A 23312-nucleotide genomic window follows, 5' to 3' on the forward strand; every position below is an offset into this window, starting at 1 on the left:
CAGAAGTTGGTTAACATCTGCAGAGGAAACTGAATATATACAAAAAGCCTTCCCAGGCAGCATAACTTATCACATATTTTAAATTAACACTGTGAAAAAAATACATGTATCATGAATTGCTTGGTTTCTTTATAGTTGTTGAAGACCCTAGTAAATGTGTCAGGTGGTGGCCTGAGTCAGAAACTTGAAGCTTTACCCTCAGTGTTGTTTCAGGGCCCCAACCCCCATTAGCCTTCATGTTCTCCTCACTTTGGGATGCTATGCTAATTAGGGCTCAGACTGAGGGTCAGGCTCTGAAGATACGAGGATAGAAGGGCCGAAGGGGAGGGGCAGAAAAAGAAAGAGGGTAAGGGTAAAGAAAGACAGAGAGGGGCAGAAAGAGGGAGAGAGATTCTTGAGAGGGAAAGGTGAAGACGTAGACTCTTTGAAAGCGGACGCCACCCGTCGTTCGCAGTTGAGTCACCTTGTTGTGAACCCATGACCCTTAAACCTCTTTAAATGCTGGGTGAGTGGGTCAGTGGTCAGGCTGTAACAGAGCCCCGGCTGAAGCCAGCCAACGATTTCACAAAGGACAGCACATCAGTGATTCTGAAGAGTAGGAGGAGAGGAGGGGAAAGGAGAGTAAGGAGGAGGTGCAGGGCGATGAGGATGTGGTGTACTGGTTGTTAACATTTGGAACATGCATAAAAGAGAGGAAGAGGGAGAGAGAGAATGAGAAGGATGGTCCTTGTCTCCTTAACCCTTGGCCTTCAGAAGTCCTTAGGGGCTTCATCTTCAAGTCTCCTCCCCATAAATCCTGCTTCCATTAGCAAGTTAGGTCCTGAATCTGCCTTGTCAACTGTGAAGAGGTTAACAGGTGATAGCTAACGTTTTAATCCAACTATAACAACCAGATTAAAGAGTTATAGTCCCGGGATTGGAGTTCCCATACAGCTCTCAGCGTGTGCGTGGGAAAAAGTGTTGAGGAAACATGTCGCAAGTTTAATTACAGCAAGTGGTTTTGCTTTAAGGGGCTACAAACTTTTAACCCAGCTCAAGCTGACTGAGCTCCTTCACCATGGATGGCTGCTCCTCGGAACCCTGTAAACACTTGTGGTAATTTCCGGCTCCAAAGCGGTCTAGACATCCGGATTTAAACCAACTCCGAATTGTCTTAAAAGTGGATTCTGTAACAAATGTTCCGTCATTTCTTGATCCTTGAACTGCAGTCGTGCTTTTTTGACTCGATGTCTCTTTGCTGTAAAATTCTCAATGTAGTTACATGTATTTTCCACTCAGTATGTTTGCGATGCTATAGCCTGTATCACTGACAGGCTATATCATAATTCTTTAGTAGTGGTTGTTGTCTGTCTGATCAAATACGCAAACCTTTTTTTTTTTCATTTCTTTGTGTGTGAGGAGCGGCACCGCCTTTGTTTGTAGTGATGAGGCCCTAGTTTCATCTTCATGCAGGAGACCGTTTGAAGTAGGGTGAGTTGAAAGAGCTGAGGACCCTGCACTGGCGCTCACCTGCCCATACAAGAGGGCTTTAATGTGGTGTGTGTGTCGGCAGTGTTTTTTTTTTTTATTATCATGCCTGTCTCAAAAATCAGGTAATCTCTACGACCAGAGAATTCCTTTTCATTCTTTCGTGTCAAAGTCCCATTGTTGTGTGTATCTATATCTGTTTGGTTGCATGTGTTGCCTCTATGAGGAACATCTAGAGATAGTTGTTTGTACCACAAGGTTTATGCACTAAATAAAAGAGCATCTCGTGGATCTATAGTTTCTTATCTTCATCACCACAGGAAGCAGCTAGGATTATTCCCCGGAATTGGACACTTGTTCTCCTCCGGGTACCTCCCCTGCACAGCCCCTAGGTGCCATTGTTCTGGCATCTTTTTAATGACATAGTCAGGGTTTCAAACTGCTGACATCCCATTTCAGAGGCACATTAACTACTTAGGATCTGGGTGGCCTTTTTTACATATATTTTTGCCCCTCCTACCCACTTTACCTACTGTTATATTTTTTGCAATTCTGACATCACATGTTAGAAATACGATGTTATGGGAGGTCTTTTCACGAAGCCACCCTGCATGAATCTACCTTCAAGATGGATGTCTAGATATGTCAAATATGTTACTATGTTAACTGGGGAGTTTGTATTTAGGTTTTTTTCTCCCACATTTATCCCTGTGTTACTCAACGTACCCTCTGAGAGGCCTCCGACTCTAAAGCAGTCACATGACCTCTTGGCGGCGTATGTCATCTAGCTCAGTGGGCCATGCACTAACGAGGGCATCCCATCACTTGCTGTCTATTAATACTGCCATCGCCCTCCCTCCCTTTTATCCTCTCCTTTCCTTCTCCTCCTCTGTCACACTCATCAAAAGGTTCTCACCTCTCCACTCGTAGTGTGTTTCCACCGACTGTACTGTACAGTCACGTGCATGCCCGAGCTCTTGTGTGTATTACCTAACATTTACATGCAAATGCAGATGTGTACGCGTTAGGGGCCTTCTCCTTGAAGCTCCAGTCGGGGCCCACTTGGCACCACATCCACATCTCCACCCCTTGATGCTCCTTCACTGCTTGACCTCCTACGTCATCGCTCAGTGAGCGGTGGACAGAAAAGGAGTTGACAGAGCTAGAATAAATGGTGGTGTTTTTTGGGGGGTTATGCTCATTTATAGTCAACTTTAGAAACGTCTTAGCACAATCTTCACGTGTTGTTGCGAAAGTCTGTCGTCCCAGTACAATGGCTGTTTACTGGCTGGTGTTTTTTTCAAAGAATACGTCCAAAGCTCAAAAAGCTTTTCCAGATACGTTTTAATTGGGACCTAATTAAGTGGTTAGGTGAATATGTTTTTATTTCCCAGGACATTCCTCAGAAAAAAACAACAACCTGCTCTGGTTTCTGCCAATTAGAGTGAGACAGTAAGGTCCTGGAAAGTGAAGCCAAGGCAGAATGGAGTCTGCTGGCAGAGGCGGCCTGAGCTCACTGGCATCCTGACAGACTTGTTGTAAGATGCTTGGATGGAGGATTTGTTTGTGTGTATGTGTTTGTGCACATCCACACATCGGTGCTGAGGACTGTGACGAGGCATTGATGTCGTTGTCAGCTAATCTCTCTTGTCGGACGTTACTAAAGATATTTAACATCATCATCAGTAAAGTGGTAGAACAAGAGAGTTGTTGTCTTTGTCTTTGCATCCTCTGCTGATGGAGTTTTCATTGCTTACCTTGTTCAAAATGGGTAATGTGGTTATTTATTTACCATTATGTCAGAACTTAATGGAAACATACATTTGAATCAATCAGATGCATCGAAATATTCGAGATACTACCCACTACTGTTGTTAAAAAAAGCATCTTGACCTTTACATTTTTCATTAACATCCAAGTTTCTTTTAGATCAAGCATCAAGAAACTCAGTTCATTTTTGTCACTTTTCAAAAATACATGATATTCATTCCTAAACACATCCAAAACTCAACATTAATACCTCGTCTTGTATGGAATAATGTGTGAACTCCATTGATTTGAAGCGACAGACAAACAACAGTTTTCTTGACAATACTATAATCTCAGTCTTTATTTCCAGATGTTTTTTAGGACAGTATGGGTACAGTTTTGAAAATCACAAACCCAAAGGACAGAAAGAATTATATTATTCTAAAAAAGCCTTTGTTTCCTTGGCCGTGGTCTTTAAGCATGTGTCAAATTAACTTCACAGCTTAAACCAAATTTGAAAGCCAATAAATACTGATATGAAAAGTCTCTTGCTGTGAACTCAACTATATGAATGAACAGTCGGAATATGAAAGATTGCCACATTGACAAATTATATGTGTTGTCAGTGGTTGTACAGAGATGATGAAAGATGTGTGAAAGAGGAGTAGTAAAAGTGTCTGTGCGGAACAGCTGATGGGACAAAAACTACTCATTCACTTTAATAACAACCCTGACAATCCTAGGAAACGTGAGGAGAGGTGTGAGTGGGGAGGGGTCTCACGAAGCACAGAGGTGTGCTGAATGAGAGGTTTGTTGGGGTCGCGGTTGCATCATGCTGACACTTTTTCTCACCATATTCCGGCACCCTTTAATCATTTCCTCTCCTGTCTTGACATCCATTTGGCACAGTAAGGAATGAAATATGGATTCTGCAAAAAAAGGAACAATGAACCAGTGTAGAACAGTTCTTTTGTTGTTTTTATGAGACTAATTTCCTGTCGCTTATAAACCCAGAGAGTTCTCTTTAATAAATCTCTCACTACCGTCTGACCATTTGGGAGGAATAACAGCAGTGATCCATACTCCTGTTTCTTATATGAGATTTGTTTTTCAATAATAACATTAAAACATGTCTTACACAGCATGGAGGCTCATCCTCAACAGGAAAATGAGGTAAAGTCCAGAACCCAAAACCATGAGAAAGACAAGGAAACATGAAGGATGATGCCTTTTAGAACTAGCTGTGTCAAAATGAAAGGGCTTTTAAAACAAGTCCTTTGCCTTCTCATTCCTGAAGTGATGTATGACTTGGGTTCAAAAATGAGGTGCTCTCCTTGCAAGAGTTTCCTGGCAATTACAGGGTTCTCACTCCTAGATCAGCCAGCTGAAGAGCTCAGAGCAGATGCCACTGTTTTCTCTTGGCTGTCAGAGAAGGTTTGCTGGTTGCTCCTCTCTGTGGCTGTATGTATGTGTCAATGTATGCATGGATTACTTCTCATCCCATTTGAAACGTAGCAGCCTCTTTAATAAGTGTGACCTGTGAGGTAATATCCTAATATGAGGTTACACTAAAGATGTTAGTGGTTTAACAGATTATTCCATGAATTAATATTTTTATATTTACATATACTTATAGCCTGCATTTATTTTTAAACTTAAATGTCAGCTTTTAATTTTTAATTTTACAGAGGAAATGTTTACAGTAGAACCTCTGTTTTTTAACTTAATTCGTTCCTGAAGTCCATTCCTGAATCAAAATCGAAAATAATTTTCCCCATAGGAGTTTATGTGAAATGGATTAATTCATCCGTACAACAGTATTTTGTGTACAAAAGTTCATACATGAAACCAATGAAAATCATTAGATATAACAAAAAAAGATATACACAACTGAATAAAGAATAAAGCTCTAAATAGGAAAGGCAATTTCATTCATCTTTACCTGTGCCAAGGAGTCGTGATTGTGCAACTGGAGGGTGGAGAGGAGGTGGAAGACGGAGAAAAGGGGAAGTTAACGTCTCCTGTTTTTTGTGCCTTATGTTTTCATAAATCCTAGCCTGTTTATTTGCAGTGCATGTGACTTTATCGTATGCTTCCTACATTTCAGCACATGTTGTTGACTCAACATGTGCCTTTGTGAAATTCCTAATTTGAAACACAGGCTGGTCACAGCTTGGGCAGGTTTCTCTCACAAGCGCATTAAAGGTCTCACCACATTCTCAAGTTAGAGCAAAATTTGACAATCTCTCCAGGAACGTGTCTGTCGATTGCTTTTTTTTTTTCTTCTCACACTTCACTGAGACTGCTTTCTACTTCAGAGTTTTTAAAGGATGCCTGTTCGTGCATTTTGTGAGAGGACTAATTGGAAATAAGCATGGGCTGCAGATGCGTCCAGATGCAGAGCCATTTATTTTACACTTAACACACATTCAAACACATACACAACCTTGCTCACACTGACGCACTCTCACGTGCACATACAATCATTTCAAGCAGATGTTTTTTTTTCCCTTACACTCCTCTTTTCCTTTTTTTTTTCTCTTTTCACCCACATCACCTTTTCAAGCCAAACAAAACGGTTGTAAACACAGGGTGCCAGCGGGGGGAGTGGAATGCCTCTGAGGCTTACACGGACTTTGGTCTTCTCTGACAGACAGTCCACCCTGTGTTTGACAGCTCCCTTGGTCCCGCCTCCTTGTTGCACTGCGGTGGTCCCTTCATGGCCTTTCCAATTTCCCATACAGGGATAAGGGGGATGGGTGGCATTGAAGAGAAAGTAAAAAAAAGGGGCGGGGGGGTGCTTAGGTCTGGGGTGTAAATCCCTGAAGTGCAGTGGATGCAGAAAAGGAAAATATTTTGTTTTTTTTATCTTTTTCATGAACTCAAATTCTTTAGCTTTGTTTTATGGATTAACTTGCAGAGAAACATATTTTAGTTTTTTCTCTTCCTATGGTAATTTTAATTTTAAATATTCACTGAATTAATCCTTTTTACTCTGACACAGTTTTAAGTCACCTCATATTCATGTACGCACCACCTCAACCCAGGTTTGGGTTATGGACTAGGGTCTGTGACTTGTTTAGACTGTACTACCTGCTGTTAACTTTTGTGTCTGTCATTTTCCACACACTACACTCCATTATTAGCCTTGAAAAAATGTAAAACACACATGAAAACTACTCTTGGGTAATGTATTTGAGGATGTGGTTTTGTATGTCATTGGACTTTTGCACATATTTGCTGAAAGTAGTGTTTTTTTTCCTTGAAGAAAAACTAATATATTTAAGTATTGACACAGACTGACCACTGGGTGTATAGAATTGTAAGGCATTGTTTTCAGTGTCAACACATTCAAATGACCCACGGAGAGAATATTTAGTGATTCTTACTAAAAAATATATTCCTTAAGGTTAAGCTACATACAAGTAAATAAGTTAAAGCAGAGGGCAGTATTTGGAATCTAAATTACAATGGAAATATGATTCATATGTTTTTGAATCCCTTGTAGTAGGCAGTTAATTCCACTGTATTTACCACTTTTTCTGGGGTAAACCTTACAACAACAACAACAAAATTGGAATACAACTGTAATACTTTAGTGGTACCACAGACAAGAAGGAGTTCAAGCCAGTAATAAACTTTGCTCCTCTTCTTATCACAACTCTAGAGTTTCCTTATCATGGTGCCACTGCTTCCTCGTGCCTGTTTGCCTGGTCGGCAGGTTATGTACCCAGACAGACGCCGTCTGGTCCCACATTCTTTTAGTGAACAGGACCTTGTGATATCTTAGGCAATTGGAGGAGGATTTGGTTACACAAAAAGGGGAATGGTCTCATGATAGCACTGTTAGCATTTATTAAAAAAAAACGTTGGTTATTGAGTACAAACTTTGATAGGAAGATAAATCTTTCCTGTTTGAAATTGTGTCTGAATTTGTTTTCCCTGAAAAAAATTGCTTTCATGAGCTGCAACTTTGCTGTTGATATTTTCATTATTACTAAAGCTGTAAGAAATTTGATTTTTTTTTTGTATTTTGCGATGTCATGTAATTTAAACAAATGTCCTGATTGGATTCATTCTATCCATATAAAGTTAGTTATACAGTAAAAATGTCTTGTACACATATTTTCCCCCCTCTCTGTTTGTATCTGTGTCTCCTGCTTGTGCTTCCATTACTCTTTTGACAGCTGGAGTAGTTGGACACATTCCCTAAGGGCAAACAATAAGCTGGATCTGGATTTCTTTAAAATTGTAGCTTTAGATCTAAAGTACGGATTAAGAAGGCAAATATGAACAACACTCCCAGCTGTGCAGGCTTTAGACCTGCAATCGAGCTCCGTCACTCCAGTTAGCAAGACGCAGGTGTTGCAGTCGTTTCTTTTTTTCTTTCAAGTTTTCTTCCATTTTCTCAATCTTTGTCTCTGTTTTTTTTTGTTGTGTCCATTCTCATTTAGTATTGCAGACATGGAATGTGTGTGAACAAAGAGTTGGACCTGCAGCCAGTTCACGGCGAGTGGGGTCCTTGGGGTCCTTACAGTGTTTGTTCCAGGTCCTGTGGTGGAGGAACCCGGAGCACAAGCAGGGACTGCAACAAACCAGAGTAAGGAGGAAACATTGCACATTTATGGTGATCTGGCTGACCAAAATTAAAAAAGATCCCAGGATCATCTCTGCAGTTGCAAATCATTACCAAAAAGCAAAAGGCCTCAATGAACAAATCTGGTGCTGCTCTTTTCTTATTACAGACCCAGGAATGGAGGGAAGTTCTGCGTGGGCCGTAGGATGAAGTTCCGCTCCTGCAACACTGAACCATGTCCACGAGGAAAGAAAGATTTCCGAGATGAGCAGTGCTCCCAGTTTGATGGCAAACACTTCAACATCAACGGTCTTCCTCCCTCTGTGCGCTGGGTACCCAAGTACAGTGGAAGTAAGAACTCTTATCTAGTACTGCTTGACAAAGCTTGGGTTGCTATGCTAAGGACAACCAACATTCAAAACATAATATGTCAGTGTGAGGCAGAGAGATAGATTAAAATGTGTTTTCTGGCAGATAGATAAAAGCATGTCTATGTGTGTATTTGTGTGTTTATCTAAAAGACTAGATGATTAGAGTCACCCTGGTGTAAAACTTCAGTCAATACTAAAGGAGACTGTTCATAAAGCAGTGTACATCCTTTCCATATGAGCCCTTCTGGCAACAGTCCCTAGCCGTATCTCATTCCTTGCCAGGATGGCTTGCGCAGCCACATGAGATTACCATCTGGCTGAGACCACCATGTCTAAGTCACTGCAATTGATTCTTTTACTTAATTGGTTCTATACAAGGGGAAAAAACAGATTGAACCCCAAAGCCAGCACATCATGACTCTGTTACCAACAAACTCAGCCAGTTTTGTCAATTTGAAGAAGAGTCTGAAGAAAGTACATACGTTTAAGATAAAAAAACCCAGAAAAGTTACATTTTACTTTGTTTAGCCGGGGGTGAGGGGGTTGTAAATAATCTCCAGGCTTTTCATCTTGTTATTGTTCAGTGTTTTTATTTTCATCTATCTTATTAAAGAAGTAAGCCTTTGGCTCCACAATATTTTCCACAATCTTTTTTTTTTTGCCCATGTAGTTTTGATGAAGGATCGCTGTAAGCTTTTCTGCCGGGTCGCCGGGACAATGGCATATTATCAGCTGAAGGACCGCGTCATTGATGGTACACCATGTGGCCCAGACACTTACGACATCTGTGTTCAAGGCCTCTGCAGGGTATATCAGTTTTCTTTCTACTTGTGACATGGAAATTTGCACACAGACACACACTCAGTCTGCCTCCCAGGTAGTGGGAACATGTTTTGCTTTTAAAAGGCAGAGGAAAAAGCCAAAAAAAGTAATGATGCTAACAGATGTATTAGACTAAAAACAAATTAATTTAAGACAATTTAAGTGGTAGAAATATCATTTCTGTAAATCCATTTTTTGTTTGTCTTGACTTGCCATATTTATTTATTTAATTAGCTTAGTGATTACTAAAGTAGGGGGACTGGCTCTGTGCTCTGTGTCTGAGTTATTACAACAGGTCATATAGATTTCATTATTTTTTTTAAATTGTGATGCAATGGGAAACATTTACTGATTTGGATTTTTTATATTTTGGTGGAAGTATTTGTTTGTATTTCGCTACGTCACTCCGTCCACTTCCTCTGGTAACTACGTCATTTCCTGTGCTGCTGGTGTCGGTGTACGCAGCGTTCGCTATTGCTCCATAAAATTGACTACTGAGACATTAATTTCACTGTATACATGTACAGCTTTAGTGATTACTCCCCTGCTTTAGGTCACTACCTGCTATATTACTTTTATTTTGCTGTTTTAACTAACACCCCTTACATTGTTGTCCCTCTCTTGCTCCGTGTGGTAACTGTTTAGTCACTATTCTGTCTTTTTTTTTCTAGCGATAATGGTACCTGTAATACATAAATGTAGTTTGATTGTGGTCATTTAGGTGAAGTTGAGCGAATGTGAGCCCCGGCGTCGCAACTTAAAACCCCAAAGTTTAGCGAAAGTAGTTAGCTAGCCCCCCATTAGCCGGTGCTAGCCGGACATTGGTGAGTTCCATAGCTTCACCCCCCGCAGTCAGGGGGGCTGACTGTAAGAAGCGTAGTCCTAAAACAAGGCCGACGTTTTTATATATATTTATTTATTTACAAAAACGACGTTTTTATATATATTTATTTATTTATACATATATATATTCTCCACTCAGCGACACACCCGCTGGTATTTTGCGATTCTTTTCCTCGAAACGTAAAAATAGCGGCACCAAAGATCATCGTTGGGTTTATTCCGGGCTGCATCGAGTCCAATTTGAAACGTCTAGCAAGTCTTAACTTAAATTCACGAAAGTTACTATCCACGTCGAGTAGGTGTGTAACTAGGCCAAAACTATGTCGGACACTGTTATTCTCTCTGCCCCTGCCCAATCTGGTTAGTCATTCATCACTGCCAAATAATTGTTTCCCCACTGTCTGCTAATCTCTGACCATTTCCTCATTAAATTTGAATTTACAATACAAGATTACAATGGTCTGTGAGAAAATTTCTCTCAGATGAATATGCATAAATTCAAGGCCACATTTACACTGTTTTTTTTTTTCACTGCCAAATTTCACCACAACTGAAGGTAGTGTAAATAGTCCAAATTGATGAGAAAGTTTCTACCTAGGTTCTAATTTTAGGCCATTCTAGAAACAAAGTAAATTTCTGTTTTTTTTCTGTGTTTTCAGCAAGCAGGTTGTGACCACGTCCTCAACTCAAAGGCCAGAAATGACAAGTGTGGTGTGTGTGGTGGGGACAACTCATCATGTAAAACCCTGGCAGGGACTTTCAACGATGCACAGTATGGTAAGTCCTGCTGCTCAAATTATACATGCATAAGAAAAACAGACACGTCTTAATAAAGTGTTGCTATTAGAACGGCTGTACGTTGGCTGCTTCTACAGATTAGTTTGTAGTTATATGATGCACAGCAAACAGTGGTATAGGGTCAGAAAGTAGTTCCACATGGCTTTAAACACTGACATGCGTTATACTCACATTAGTCAGTGATGTCATATTGAAACATAATTCAGCAATAGTACAAGTCCCTGCCTTGACTGTAAAGTTGCAGTGTGTAGGACTTCTCTAAAGGCCCAGCAAATGATTAAAAGAAAAATGAAAAATTTGCATAGCCGGTTGTTGAGAATCTTTTGCAGTGTTGCCAAGTGCTGATTACATCAAATTCTTTTAATGTTCTGGGCAGTAAAACAACAGCTACATTAGCATAAAAGCCCAGAGTGTGGCTTCTATTATCCTTACCTCACATTAATTTGTCGTTAAGCCAGAGCATCTTTATCCATGAGTTTTCGATCCATGTTGAGAGATATGGTTTTAGCCAATCTTCAGTCCTGATAATCTGGCTTTACCTTGAGAAACAGAACACATGATATCCCTCTGCTCTGCAATTGTATTCTCCACTCCACACTTTAAGCATTTTGTCTTTCTCTGTTGTTTGTACTCTTGTTTCATTTGTTATCTTGTATATACCTTGATTTTTTTTTTATCCTCATCAGACTAAACAAATGAATGTAAAGTCAATTTAAGTCTGTGATTTTTTTTTTCAATTTAATAATTTATCTTTATTATTGTGGTGCACCTGTAATAATACAGGTGGTGAAGGACATCATTTTTCAGTCAATATAATATAGTGTAATACACATGTTAAAGTGAGAAAGCTGCCATATACTCTACGTACATTGATTCATTTTTACTACAGCTTAATCCCACACAGAGTGGTGGGGGTTGAGAGGAGAGGGGGCCTGTAGCCAATCCCAGAGCAGGTCATTGAATAAGTGCTGTGGTATGCACAGGGGACAGTTTTCCAGTCAATTGCACCCACAGGATAGTGACAAACAACCATTCACACTCCCTTTAATCCACCGTCAGTTTAGAGTGAACAATTAACCTAATCCCCAATATGCAAGAATTTGGACTCTGAGAAAAAGAAACGTACTAAACACGTATTAAAATGTGTGTTTCACAAGTTAGTGTGAATGTATTTTCTAATTGTCTATATAAGCATAAATCCAAGGACCAGTTGTGTTGCACTGTTTCTACTTTGGGACATTGGCTTCTTAACGTTGTAATAGTTACCTATAACCTGGTATTTTATCTCTGTTGTACATTATGATTTCTATAAAGGTAATTACAGATTACCTAAAAGTACACTCACATTGTTATGGGTCACAGAAGGTGACAATAAATGGAAAATGATTCATTCACTTCTGTTTTGTAGTTGTTAGTAAATAGATCATAACAGATAATTGTACAAAACTTTGTACAAAACTTTCAAAACCACATTGAAACTCAAGTTCATTCAAGTTAATTCAGTCAAACTGAGTGTTTCGTTTCAGAGATTGAACTCATAACCTTTTCTCTTAAAGCGTGAGTCCTATTATTATACTATTTCTGCATCTCCTCTAATCTTTAGCCTCAACAAGCTCAGGGATGACGACTACATTTTTTTTTGCTCCAGAGGATAAAAATACTGGCTCATCTTTGTTCCTGTTAATGGTGGAAATAACTTTGTTTGAGGTTAACCTGAGTATTCCTTAAGTAAAGCTTGGTTGTAGTTAACACCCCACCCCACACCATGGTATGTTTACTGTTCCTTTCTGAATCACTTTGCCATGGTGAGGGCTGGAGGGTGGGTTGTGTGATGGTCAGTAGCTAAGTTGGGGAGTCTGGAGGAGCCCTTGTGCGTACTATGTTTCCTCAGAGGGGGAACTCTGTTGGTGGCTACTGATGTTCCCACACCCCAAATGTTAAGAAGCTTATCCTGTCCGCAACGGTTAGGGAGAGAGTGTGACGTGACAACAGTAAAAGCGGAACCTTAAAGTGAAGAGAGAGATTGTCAAAATAATTTTGTTTGTCAGTGGTGATGAATGAAATGAATCTCTTGATGTACAGTGTGATCTAAAAATAGAAAAAGGGGGTTGATTAGAGGAAGATGTATAAACCAAGTGCTGCCCCCGAGTGGTTCAAAGTGTCAAACTAATATCACAACAGTGATATTATTATATAAATACTGTTACCCCTTAAATCCTTAAGCCATTATATAACATTAATACCATATCATATAAAAAATGGTCACCTTTGTATCAAACACCAATACTGTGAAAAAAAAACCTTTTTATTTCTCAAAATGCGACAAAAAAAATACTAATTGCTGACTGGACAAAGTTACATTTTTTGGATGAAATGCTTTATTTCTTGCAATTACTTACATTTTTTCCCCATTCATCTTAGTATGTTCAACCTCCTGATTAATGTGATTACAAACAGCACTGCACTGATGTTAAATTTTATTACAATATTTTCTCCCTTGTAGTTCCCATCATTATTTTTGATGTCAGCTCTTTAGTCTGGTGTTTTCTTTCTCTCACCTCTGCTCTTTCATTTGGTGTGTTAGTTTATCATGGTACAACAGGAACGGTGTAGTAATTACAGGGCAAAGGCAGGTCTCGGAAATAATTACATATCATTTCATGCTCGGGCTTCTGAGACTAAAACAAGGCCTCCCGCAGGTTATTTGAGAAGACTAGAGCCTTTTTGTATTTGTCCAAGTGTGACATTTAAAATCCCTTGAGGTAGGAAGTGGATTTCTCACACGGGGGCGAGGGGGGAGGGCGGGGGTTAGCATTGTTATAAAAAACCAACTTAGTACCTGTCAGTGCTTTTACTGTGACTTCATTTGTTCTAAATAGAAATTCTCACATTTGTAGCTCATTTGTTTACTTAATTCTATGTCTTCATTTTCTTTAAGGCTACAACACAGTGGTGCGAATCCCAGCAGGAGCTACTAACATTGATATCAAGCAAGTCAGTTACTCAGGAAAGCCAGAAGATGACAACTACCTCGGTAGGTGTATCTTGACAGTGTTTTATGTGTTTATGTCAATTTATTAAGTTTTAACTTTTTATTGAAAGATTCAGATTTTTTATATATTTATCTGTTAGCCAATACACTAGCACAAGTGACATGTAACAAGAGTGTAATGTTATAGAACTAGGTCGGAGCATGTTTTGGACAATGGTCTGCTGTGGTCGGTATTTATCAAACATGGTCCAATAAGAACCTGTGTGCACTCTTTCATGGAACTGCTGTTCCCTGATGGACTCAAAAAAGAAAAATCGTTCATGAACATAATGAGGACATGATGGACATTTTGGTCAATGATAAGGATGCCGAAAAAAAGCACATATCTGGGTGCATCAAATGAGAAGTGGTGAAAAAAATACAATAGTTCTGGCTCACTTATCTCTCTGTGTTTGAAACAATATAATTCGACTTTTATATATATATATATATATATATCTATCATCATATCTGATACATTCTTTTAACATAATTTTTGTACATTAGTAACAGTCTAAAGTCTCTAGTCTAAAGACACTTCACAGACTCTGGGTCAACTTTTGCCCAATGGTTTTCATAAAGGAGGAGTGATGGGGAGGGCTGTCATTTGTACTGTGTGTATTACGGTGGAAATTTGTTGGGGCTTTGGGCCCATCTGGTTGTGGATGAAGATGCTTGGTTGGGAAAGCAAATGAATTGTCAGGCCCTTAGAAAGATAAATGAGGCAGCAGTAGGTGCTAATTAGACGCATGTGGAGCCCCAGGCCGTATGAAAGCAGATATAGGAGTGTAGAGCTGGATGGACCCACTGGGCCCGGAGAGTGGGTATATGCACGTGAGAGACAGCCCCACAAAGTGAGGGTAAGTAAAACACACACAGGCCTGTGTGTTACGTTTAAAGGGTGGTTCAAGTGAGGTTCAAGATGTCTTAAGTCAAATAGACTTTAAAGACATCTGGCAGCCTGCCACTCTGCTGCTATAAGGATGCCCCCCACAGTGGCTCCCACCGTGGGTGCCGCCTGCAATAAAGGATACTTGCAGCCATGACTTCAACTCCATCATGCAAACTGCGGCAGCATGTCAAAACTATTTTGGGACAATTGTTGCACTGAAAACATGAAAAAGAGCATTTACTTTTGAAGTCAGTATTAAATCCTGTCTCAGGATATATTTTTCACTACCCTGGGTCATAGCAGGCGAACTCAGAGATGCTTTTTTTATTTTGTTATATGTGTTAGTTTTCTTTTGTGTAGTATTTTTGTAAAGATAAGGAAAATAGAAAACTATGTATGAAATAAAATGTATAAAGGAAGTCATATTTAAATCACCATAATTCATTTGTGAAATAAAAGGAAAATGTGTGCTGTTAATCTAATCTTTCCATCCACTAATTGTTTCCAACTAAGGCTATTTGTGAAACGTGTTTTTGTTTCACCAAAATACCTCCAAATTTAAAATACCAAGTCATCATCCAGGAATGGGTTTGTTCCAGTAGTTTAATGAAAGAAAACATAATTAACTCTTTCATTTGTCGTATTTAGTATTTTACTGGTTATGGCAAATGTGAGACCTTTTCCTTGGCCCATGTAGAACATGGACAGATGGCACTTAGCTGTCTGTTCCTGTCTGTCAGTTCCTGAGGACAATAAAGATACATTACAAGCCATTTAATAGGTCCCAACCTCCTGCAGTTTAGTATGAAATATTTGGGTTGTGGTTGTAGTTCCATGTCTTCAATGGGAGCTATATATATATATATATATATATATATTATATTATATTATATTATATATATACACGGAACGGACGGAATCATCACAGAATATGTCCTATTAGGCATAAAATGGCATCAGACTTCTGTTAATATACTGTGTGTTTATATATTTCAAGGTTCACCCAGTTTGTCTCCACATTTTGGCTCCATGTAACATCTGGCATCGGACTATGTGCTTTTATTGTAAACATTTTCATCAGTGTTTTAATCACTTGCATGATTTTCTTTCCTTAGACTGTAATTATGTTTTTACCACAGTGCCTGAGGTAGATGAAGTTTGTTCCTTCAAGTGTTTATGCATCAGCTTGACAAGTGTGTTTGATTTGTTTATTTTGTGTTTTGCAATGTTGGCCCCTAAATAACTGCAATTTATTTCTGGCTGAGTTCTGGCTCTTTTTTTTTTAGTTGCTGCAGCAATGACAGCTTTGAAAAATATTAGTGCAGGACATTTGGGGGACCGAACATCAGTTCTGCTATGGCGGGATCAAAACTGCTTGCTTTTTGTGGGACAGAGTGTCATATTACTGCATTTTTCTTTTAAATTCCAGCATTATCTGATAGTCAGTCCAACTACCTCCTGAACGGGAACTTTGTGGTGGCCATGTATAAAAGGGAAATCAACTACAAGGGAATAGTCATTGAGTACAGCGGCTCAGACACAAAAGTAGAGCGAATCAACTGCACCGAGCGGCTTGAAGAGGAGCTCGTTCTACAGGTAATGGTCTATAGATGTTTTTTTGACATTTTAACTTGATTAGTTGCATTTTTTTTCTGTAAATACTTAATTTCCATCCGGACAATTTGCTGGTTTCTTCCTTCTCTTCCCAAATCCTGAGCTGCAATCTTTGCAAAAAAAAATCCCTTTTTAAAAAACCTTTTCAAAATTCTTCGAATTAATTTTTGCAGTCTTTTTAATCTGTATATATTTATGTATATTTCCTGCCACATTTTTTATCCACAGGTCTTGTGTGTGGGGAACCTTTATAACCCAGATGTCCGTTACTCCTTTAATATACCTATAGAGGAGCACAGGGAGCAGTTTGTGTGGGATCCCTCTGGCCCTTGGCTGGAGTGCAGTCGAATCTGCCATGGTAAGTCCTCACTTTATTAAAACAAAACGAGGGAAGGAATGATAAAAATAAATAATGAAAACTTTCCGTGACTTTTCAGTATCTTTTAATAAATGTTTTTCTACGTGGGAAATCTGTACTATATGGTACAAAATCATGACTTGTCATTTGAACTCTGATTGATTACACACAAAGGCATTTGTCCTATGTATTTTACCCACTCCCTTGTTGCTTGCCTTAAAACCAACCATTAGCAGAGTCCAGGAGTCAAACCTGCAATCCTTTAGTGACAGGCTTCCTTAACACTAGGCCACAGTAAACCCCTTTTAAACCACATTAGAGTAAATGTTTCTTAATGATTTGTTTCCCACAGCATTAGGTTCAATGTTTTACTTACTCTTTGTATTTCCCCTCCAAACCCCCCAAAGTGACTGGCAGACTCCATCCACCAGCTTGACCTCTAACCTGACTAAGGCTCTTAAATATCAACTGTAGGAAAAGAGGTTAAATTCTCAGAACGCAAGACCGACCCTTAAGGCTGCCTGCTGAAGCCTCTTCTGTCACAGAGTTGGTCAGACCAGTCAAAGGTCAAGAAACAATAAAATGTTTTGAAGGTTAAAGTTGCCTGTTTTGAATTGTGTCTTTTTTCTCTGCTCTGCGTTTGTGTCTTCAGGTGAGAGGAGGCGGAAGTCAGTTTGTGTGCGTAAGAGTGACCACCTGGAAGTGTCTGATCAACGCTGTGAACAATTACCACGTCCTTCTGCTGTCGCTGAGCCCTGCAACACAGACTGTGAAGTCAGGTGAGTCAAAATACACCTGCCATTAACAACTTAGCATGTGTCAAGTCCTGTGAGATGACAAACATTTTTCTGCATCCAACCCACAGTTGGCACGTGGCTGGAACGAGTAAGTGTTCAGCCACATTTGGTCCAGGCTTCCGCAGTCTTGATGTTCACTGTATGAAGTACAGCCGGATGAAGCGTCAGAGTGAGAGGACAGAGGCCAGCATGTGTGGAGATGTTGTTAAACCACAGACTAGGGAGTCCTGCCATGGGGACTGTCTGCTGAAGAACTGGCAGTACAGTGCATGGTCACAGGTACAATTTCCTTCATTGCTTAGATACAGCTGTGGACAAAACCTAGGTTGACCCGCTTTATGTGGGACTGCAAATTTTTTTGTCATCTTGAGATTTGAACATTGTCCTGATATCTTTAAAAAATGAAGATCAAAATTTAATTCTGCTTGGTGATAATTAGGGATGTCCGATAATATCGGCCGACCATCTCAGTTGATTTTGGAATCAGAAATTGTTTGTACAATATCGGCATATCGGATATCGGCAAAAAGTTAATATCGACCCTATTTATAATGGTTTCCATACTGTATCATTCACATACAGTACAATTCTATTGTCATATTTTGATTGACATCCTGTCAGTTAACACAAATGTAAACCTATAGCAAGTTAAAGATTTAAAGGTGATAAATGGCTTAATTGTTTTTGGAACATACCGTTGCAAATCGACCATTTATTCTGCTGAACAGTGCTCAAAGACATGTGGACGTGGAAGCCGTAGCAGAGAATCCTACTGCCTGAACAACCTGGGCCGACGACTGATGGACCGCGAGTGCAATGAATATAGGAGGGTGGTAACTGAAACGTGCAACGAGCAGCCGTGTCCAAAGTGGAGCGTCAGTGAGTGGAGCGAGGTGGGTCATGTTACACACACACACACACACAAATATTTTTTTTTGGTACATCAACTGTTGATCAAAAGTGACATACTGCACTAATAGATTTCTGAAAAAGTCTTAAAAATAAGAAAATCATATACATAAATAAAAATGAACTAATTGCCCTGTATTTATGTAGCTACGAGCTTTTGATGCTTAAAATTTAGAAAAAACCTTTTTTTGGTACATCAGCCATTGATCAAAAGTAACAAAAGTGAATTGATTTTTTTTCCCCAGATCACATTTGATTACACAGAAATTAAATAATGTCATCATAGAATAATAGAATTGTGTAGAACTCTGAACTAGAATGTGAACAGGAAAACCAATTGTGCTTCCCACACTTTGCCAAAAAAAAAACCAAAACAACTCTGCCTCCTCCCACACACCCAGTGCCTGGTGACCTGTGGGAAAGGGATGAGACACAGACAAGTGTCCTGCACCATGGGAACTGGAGAAGAAAAGCTGAGTGAGCACTTCTGTGACCCGTCCGGCAAACCCCAGGCAGTGGGGAGCTGCGAGCTACCTGAGTGTGCATCATGGCAGGTCGGCGTCTGGGGAGCGGTAAGGACACAGTCTCGCAGACACACACAAACACACAAAGATAAGACAGAGAGTCACACAGCAGTATTTATCTCTGTGTTTGAGCAGGGAAATGTATTTGTGTGCAGCACTGTAGTTTGACCCATATCTTTTACGATGATTGTGTGTGTGTGGTCAGAGATAGAACAGGAGAGACTGAGGTATTTCAGATTTGTGTGTGTGTGAGTGTATGTGTATGTGTGTGTGTAACCTAATATAGCAGCGAGTTACAGAGGAGTGTGCCCTGACTCCAGCTGCTATTTCCTCAGAGGTACTCTCACTTTGCCCTCATATCCTGCCAGACTAAACCTGATACATGGCCCATACACACACAGGTACACAGAATCTTTTCCCCTGTGCATTCAACTTTTTCAACACATGAAGGAGCACAAACGGAACTCATCATATATAAAAATAGACGGTGTGTGTGAACATACATACACACGTGTGTATGTGTGTGTATTTGGAGTAAGTCAACAGCAGTATTTTCAGAGCTGGGAAGGATGGGCTTGTTAATGCCTGTGTAATTATAATTTGCTGCTCAAATAAACTCTCCCGTGGCACTTCCTCTGCTCTTATTTTTCAACTGGATGTGCTTCGATTCCCCCTGTAAGTAAGTAGGGCTGAGGGTCGAGTTAGCACTGAGTGTGTTCATGTGAATGCGTGTGTGATCCCCCACAGGCCCTGCTACACTAGACCTTCACTAAGTTTCCTTCTAAGCTATCAGCCTTGACATATTTGTACGTTTGCAGAGATTTAAGATATCCTATGGTGGACCGTTTCTCTCCCACTGTATCCCAGTGGGTCAATGAGTGTTCGTGACCTTTGTTTTTCAGTGTTCGGTAACCTGTGGCCACGGCTACCAGATGAGAGCTGTAAGGTGTGTGTCGGGTAACTACGGTAACACAGTGGATGACAGAGAGTGCAATGCTGCGGCAAGACCCAGAGACAGTCAGGTAAGACCATCAGAGATACCAGAGAAAACAAACGAAAACTCTTTTATGTCCAACATAGATGGATGTGTGGAGTAAGAATTAAATCTGGTGGAATTTCTTCCAAGACCCGCTGATGTTTTTGTTCATAGAATACCAACAATATGGTCCAGAAAATTGAAGTGAAACCTGACAAATGTTAGGGTTAATGTTCTGCCCTAATGACAGTCATTACATCCATTAACATTTACTTTAATCCCCTGTGGAGCAAAAGTCATGACCTGGTTGACATCAGCAGCCTCTTTAAATGTTTACCTGTTCGGAGCTTCTGCTCAAAGGCCCATTCAATGTCAAGTGGACATAAACCATAAGGCTGTTGCACATTTGTCTTTAGTCAGTAGAAGTGAGTTGCTTATGAGTTTCTCAGACACTGATGGACACGAAACCCAGAGACTTTTGAACTGATGACCTTTGCAGTCTCCAGATAAGTAATGTTTTGGCTGTTGGTAATGAGGTCTCCTGCATATGTGGATATTACATCAGGCATATCTGCTAATATTCTTAAACGTTGAGAATGCCTTAAGTTCTAAAATGGTTTGTGAGATTGATGTGAAGCTAAAATGTATCCCATTGATCCTGTAGGACTGTGAAATGGCAGCTTGTCCGTGGACCTCGTCGGTGCAAAGCACTCCTCGTCCTGACAACTCGGCTCAGCTCCTGACTCAGTGGAGATATGGCTCCTGGACTGCTGTAAGAAAACAAACCAGATTTGCAGGGCACATTAGTCTCCATTTACTACAGTGTATACAACAACAGAGTAAATTGTTTTGTGTCTGTGTATATCTGCATGTGTGTTTCCAAGTACAAAGCCGATATGTATTAGTTTACTCTGTAGCCCAAATTCTTTTAAACCATACATACTGTACAGGGCCGTGATCCTCTGGTCTTGTCTCTTTTACCCCCTGCTGCAACCTACAAATATATACACGCGCACACACTCACTCACACACATACACTCAGTCTGGGCTGAGAGGCCCCTCTGTCTCTGTGATACTACTGCCTTCTTACTCACTGATAATGAAAACCAGATTTCATCCAAACACAAGTCTGTGGTTTCGACGATTGAACCCTGTCTGTCAAACTGAAAGTGCTTGTGAGCTCGTATGTCAGAGAGGCCCACGCTGTACACAAACACGCACAAACATGCACACACATACAAACACACAGTTTCTCCTGCAAAATACATCCACCTCATGCACCTACGCATGTGAAACTGCTGTAATTTCAACCGTTCATTTTAAGAAAAAAAATATTCATATCCTTCGGAAAAATTTTGTTGACTACCTGTTGACAGCTGAGTCTCTATAGTACCCCAGTGGAAAAAATATATTAAGTAATCAAGCTTAACTGGACTGATTTGTCATACTTGTCAGCACTGACAGAAAGGGAATGAAAAGGCCAGGAAACTTGTTGATAAACTTGAAGATAAAGTATTTTGCTTTGTTTTTTTTCATGTGGTCCTGGTTTCCTTTTCAACTGTTGTGAAATAAAGGCTGAAGTAGCACACAGTCAGAAAGCACACAGTAGCACACAGTCAGAAATATTAATAATAATTTTAATATATTTTTTAATTTTGCTACCATAGGAAATTGTATTGATAGGTAAAAGAAACTGTTATTTATGTACTGTAATTTCCCTAGATTTAGCTCTTTCAATGAGAAAACAAGCAGGAAGTTTTAACATTAACATTACAGTTAAAAAAAACCCCAAAAGATCATCAAACATCACATTTTAACAAATTTGAAAACTGAAAGTAATAGTATTTAATTGTGAGATGAGTATCAGCATCAACCCTATTTCACCTTCTTGTCACCTTTATGTTTGCATTTCTTAGTGCTCAGTGTCTTGCGGCAAAGGGAAGCGCGCACGCTACGTCAGCTGCAGGGATGCCCACGGAGGTGTGGCCGACGAGTCGTACTGTGCCCCTCTGCCACGCCCACCAGAAACTTCTGCCTGCTTCAGCCCATGTGGACAATGGCGTGCTGGGGAGTGGTCTCCTGTAAGTAAAACCCTGTTAGTCCATGTCAGTACTGCATGCAGGTGTCAGTGCCATTTAGCAGATGAACTCTCAACACAGGTTAAATCATCTTCAGGTCACATGGGTATGACCTTTTGAAAAGTCTGAAAACAGATTTGTTTTTTAATGATCTGGAAACTCTTGTAATCCTTTGTTTAAGTGAAATGTAAACATATGATTATAAGTTCTTTAATAAATCCCCATGTTAAACATCAAATGGAATCTGAGACTTTGGCAGACATAACTTGTCTGAAGCAGAATATTTCTAACACATAACCTGTCTTGGGTTTTTGTCATATTGAGTTGATTTCTACCATTGTTTTTTTCACAGACGTAGACTCAAATCTTTGGATCCCCAAACTTCGACCAGTCAAATTTCACCAAACTCACTAATTAAAATCTGATTAAAATTATATTTAAGAGTCTTAATTTAAAGTGGAAACTCAAAGCTCTAAACAATGCTCATGTTTTCAGATGTTTTGACAGTCAAAAGTAAATACACTTCATATTGAACTGTAATAAAAGACAGCTTCTCACCTGTTTGTTGCTCATCTCCCTCCCTCATATCTCTGCTCCAGTGTTCAGTCACATGTGGCGTGGGCAGAACCAACAGACAGGTGGTCTGCTCCAACTACCACCAGACCGTGGACCAGTCTTTCTGCGACCCTGATGAAAAGCCAGTGATGGAACAAGAGTGTACAGCTGCACCCTGTCCCTCTGTTAACCAACGCCAGCGCATTATCGACCAGCCCTACGGGTATCCACAGGACCCAGGACGACACCCAGGGCACAGCAGCTGGAATGTTCCTTCGGCAGACAACCAATGGAGGACCGGACCCTGGGGAGCAGTATGTTTGTTTGCTATTTATTCTACTCAGACTTTGTAGACGTAAAGGGTCAGTGTCTCCATTTGAATATAGACAATATACCTGGTTCAGTACCCCAATTGAATAAGCAGAGAAGGAAATCTAGTTCAGTTGCATCGCGATGTGTCTTTGGCATGAAATGTTCAGCCAGGTGACTCATTAGACTTAATTTCTTGTAATGAAAGCTAAACGAAAATTAACTAGGAAAGTGTTTGGAGCTGAATGATGTCGACAATGTATTAACACATTAGTCAGTACGGTATCAGCTCTGATTTTGTCATGTAAACAGGAGGAACAAATAAGGGTGGGAGCCAATCAGGGTTTTGTTTTTTGGCTAGAAGGTGGTACACCTGAAGGGGGAGCCAATCATAATAAATGTAAAGATGGTAGTTAGTAAATTGTACACTGAACACATTGAACCCTAAAATATTACACACTCAGTTTGGGTCAACTAAATCTAAGTAAATAAAATAATCTAATTTTTCAGTGACTTCAAGCTAAAGTAATATTAACTATTTTCTGCTGACTAAATTGGGACAGACTAAGTTAGAGACTAACTTCCAAAACATCCATTTCTATTTTAAGACATATACACAAAAAAATCATCAAAAAACAAAAAT

The 23312-nt window shown here is 39.9% G+C and overlaps 1 protein-coding gene across 3 annotated transcripts in view; it reads left to right on the plus strand.

Annotated features, from left to right (window-relative positions):
- The window catches only part of LOC103380352 (A disintegrin and metalloproteinase with thrombospondin motifs 20), a 74698-nt gene that overhangs the window by 29946 nt on the left and 21440 nt on the right, over positions 1-23312 (plus strand). For all 3 annotated transcript variants that reach the window (XM_017032967.2, XM_008312277.3, XM_025056500.1), the window contains 15 exons: positions 7671-7816; positions 7962-8143; positions 8834-8970; positions 10488-10605; positions 13565-13660; positions 15979-16145; positions 16392-16521; positions 17174-17300; positions 17387-17597; positions 18047-18211; positions 18629-18799; positions 19654-19773; positions 20392-20499; positions 21644-21808; positions 22405-22674. In XM_017032967.2, the coding sequence (XP_016888456.1) occupies positions 7671-7816; positions 7962-8143; positions 8834-8970; positions 10488-10605; positions 13565-13660; positions 15979-16145; positions 16392-16521; positions 17174-17300; positions 17387-17597; positions 18047-18211; positions 18629-18799; positions 19654-19773; positions 20392-20499; positions 21644-21808; positions 22405-22674 (2313 nt within the window). The remainder of the gene's footprint in view (positions 1-7670; positions 7817-7961; positions 8144-8833; positions 8971-10487; positions 10606-13564; positions 13661-15978; positions 16146-16391; positions 16522-17173; positions 17301-17386; positions 17598-18046; positions 18212-18628; positions 18800-19653; positions 19774-20391; positions 20500-21643; positions 21809-22404; positions 22675-23312) is intronic.

The sequence above is a fragment of the Cynoglossus semilaevis genome, chromosome 6, assembly GCF_000523025.1.
Source record: "Cynoglossus semilaevis isolate Cse_v1.0 chromosome 6, Cse_v1.0, whole genome shotgun sequence".
NCBI classification, from domain to species: Eukaryota; Metazoa; Chordata; class Actinopteri; order Pleuronectiformes; family Cynoglossidae; genus Cynoglossus; species Cynoglossus semilaevis.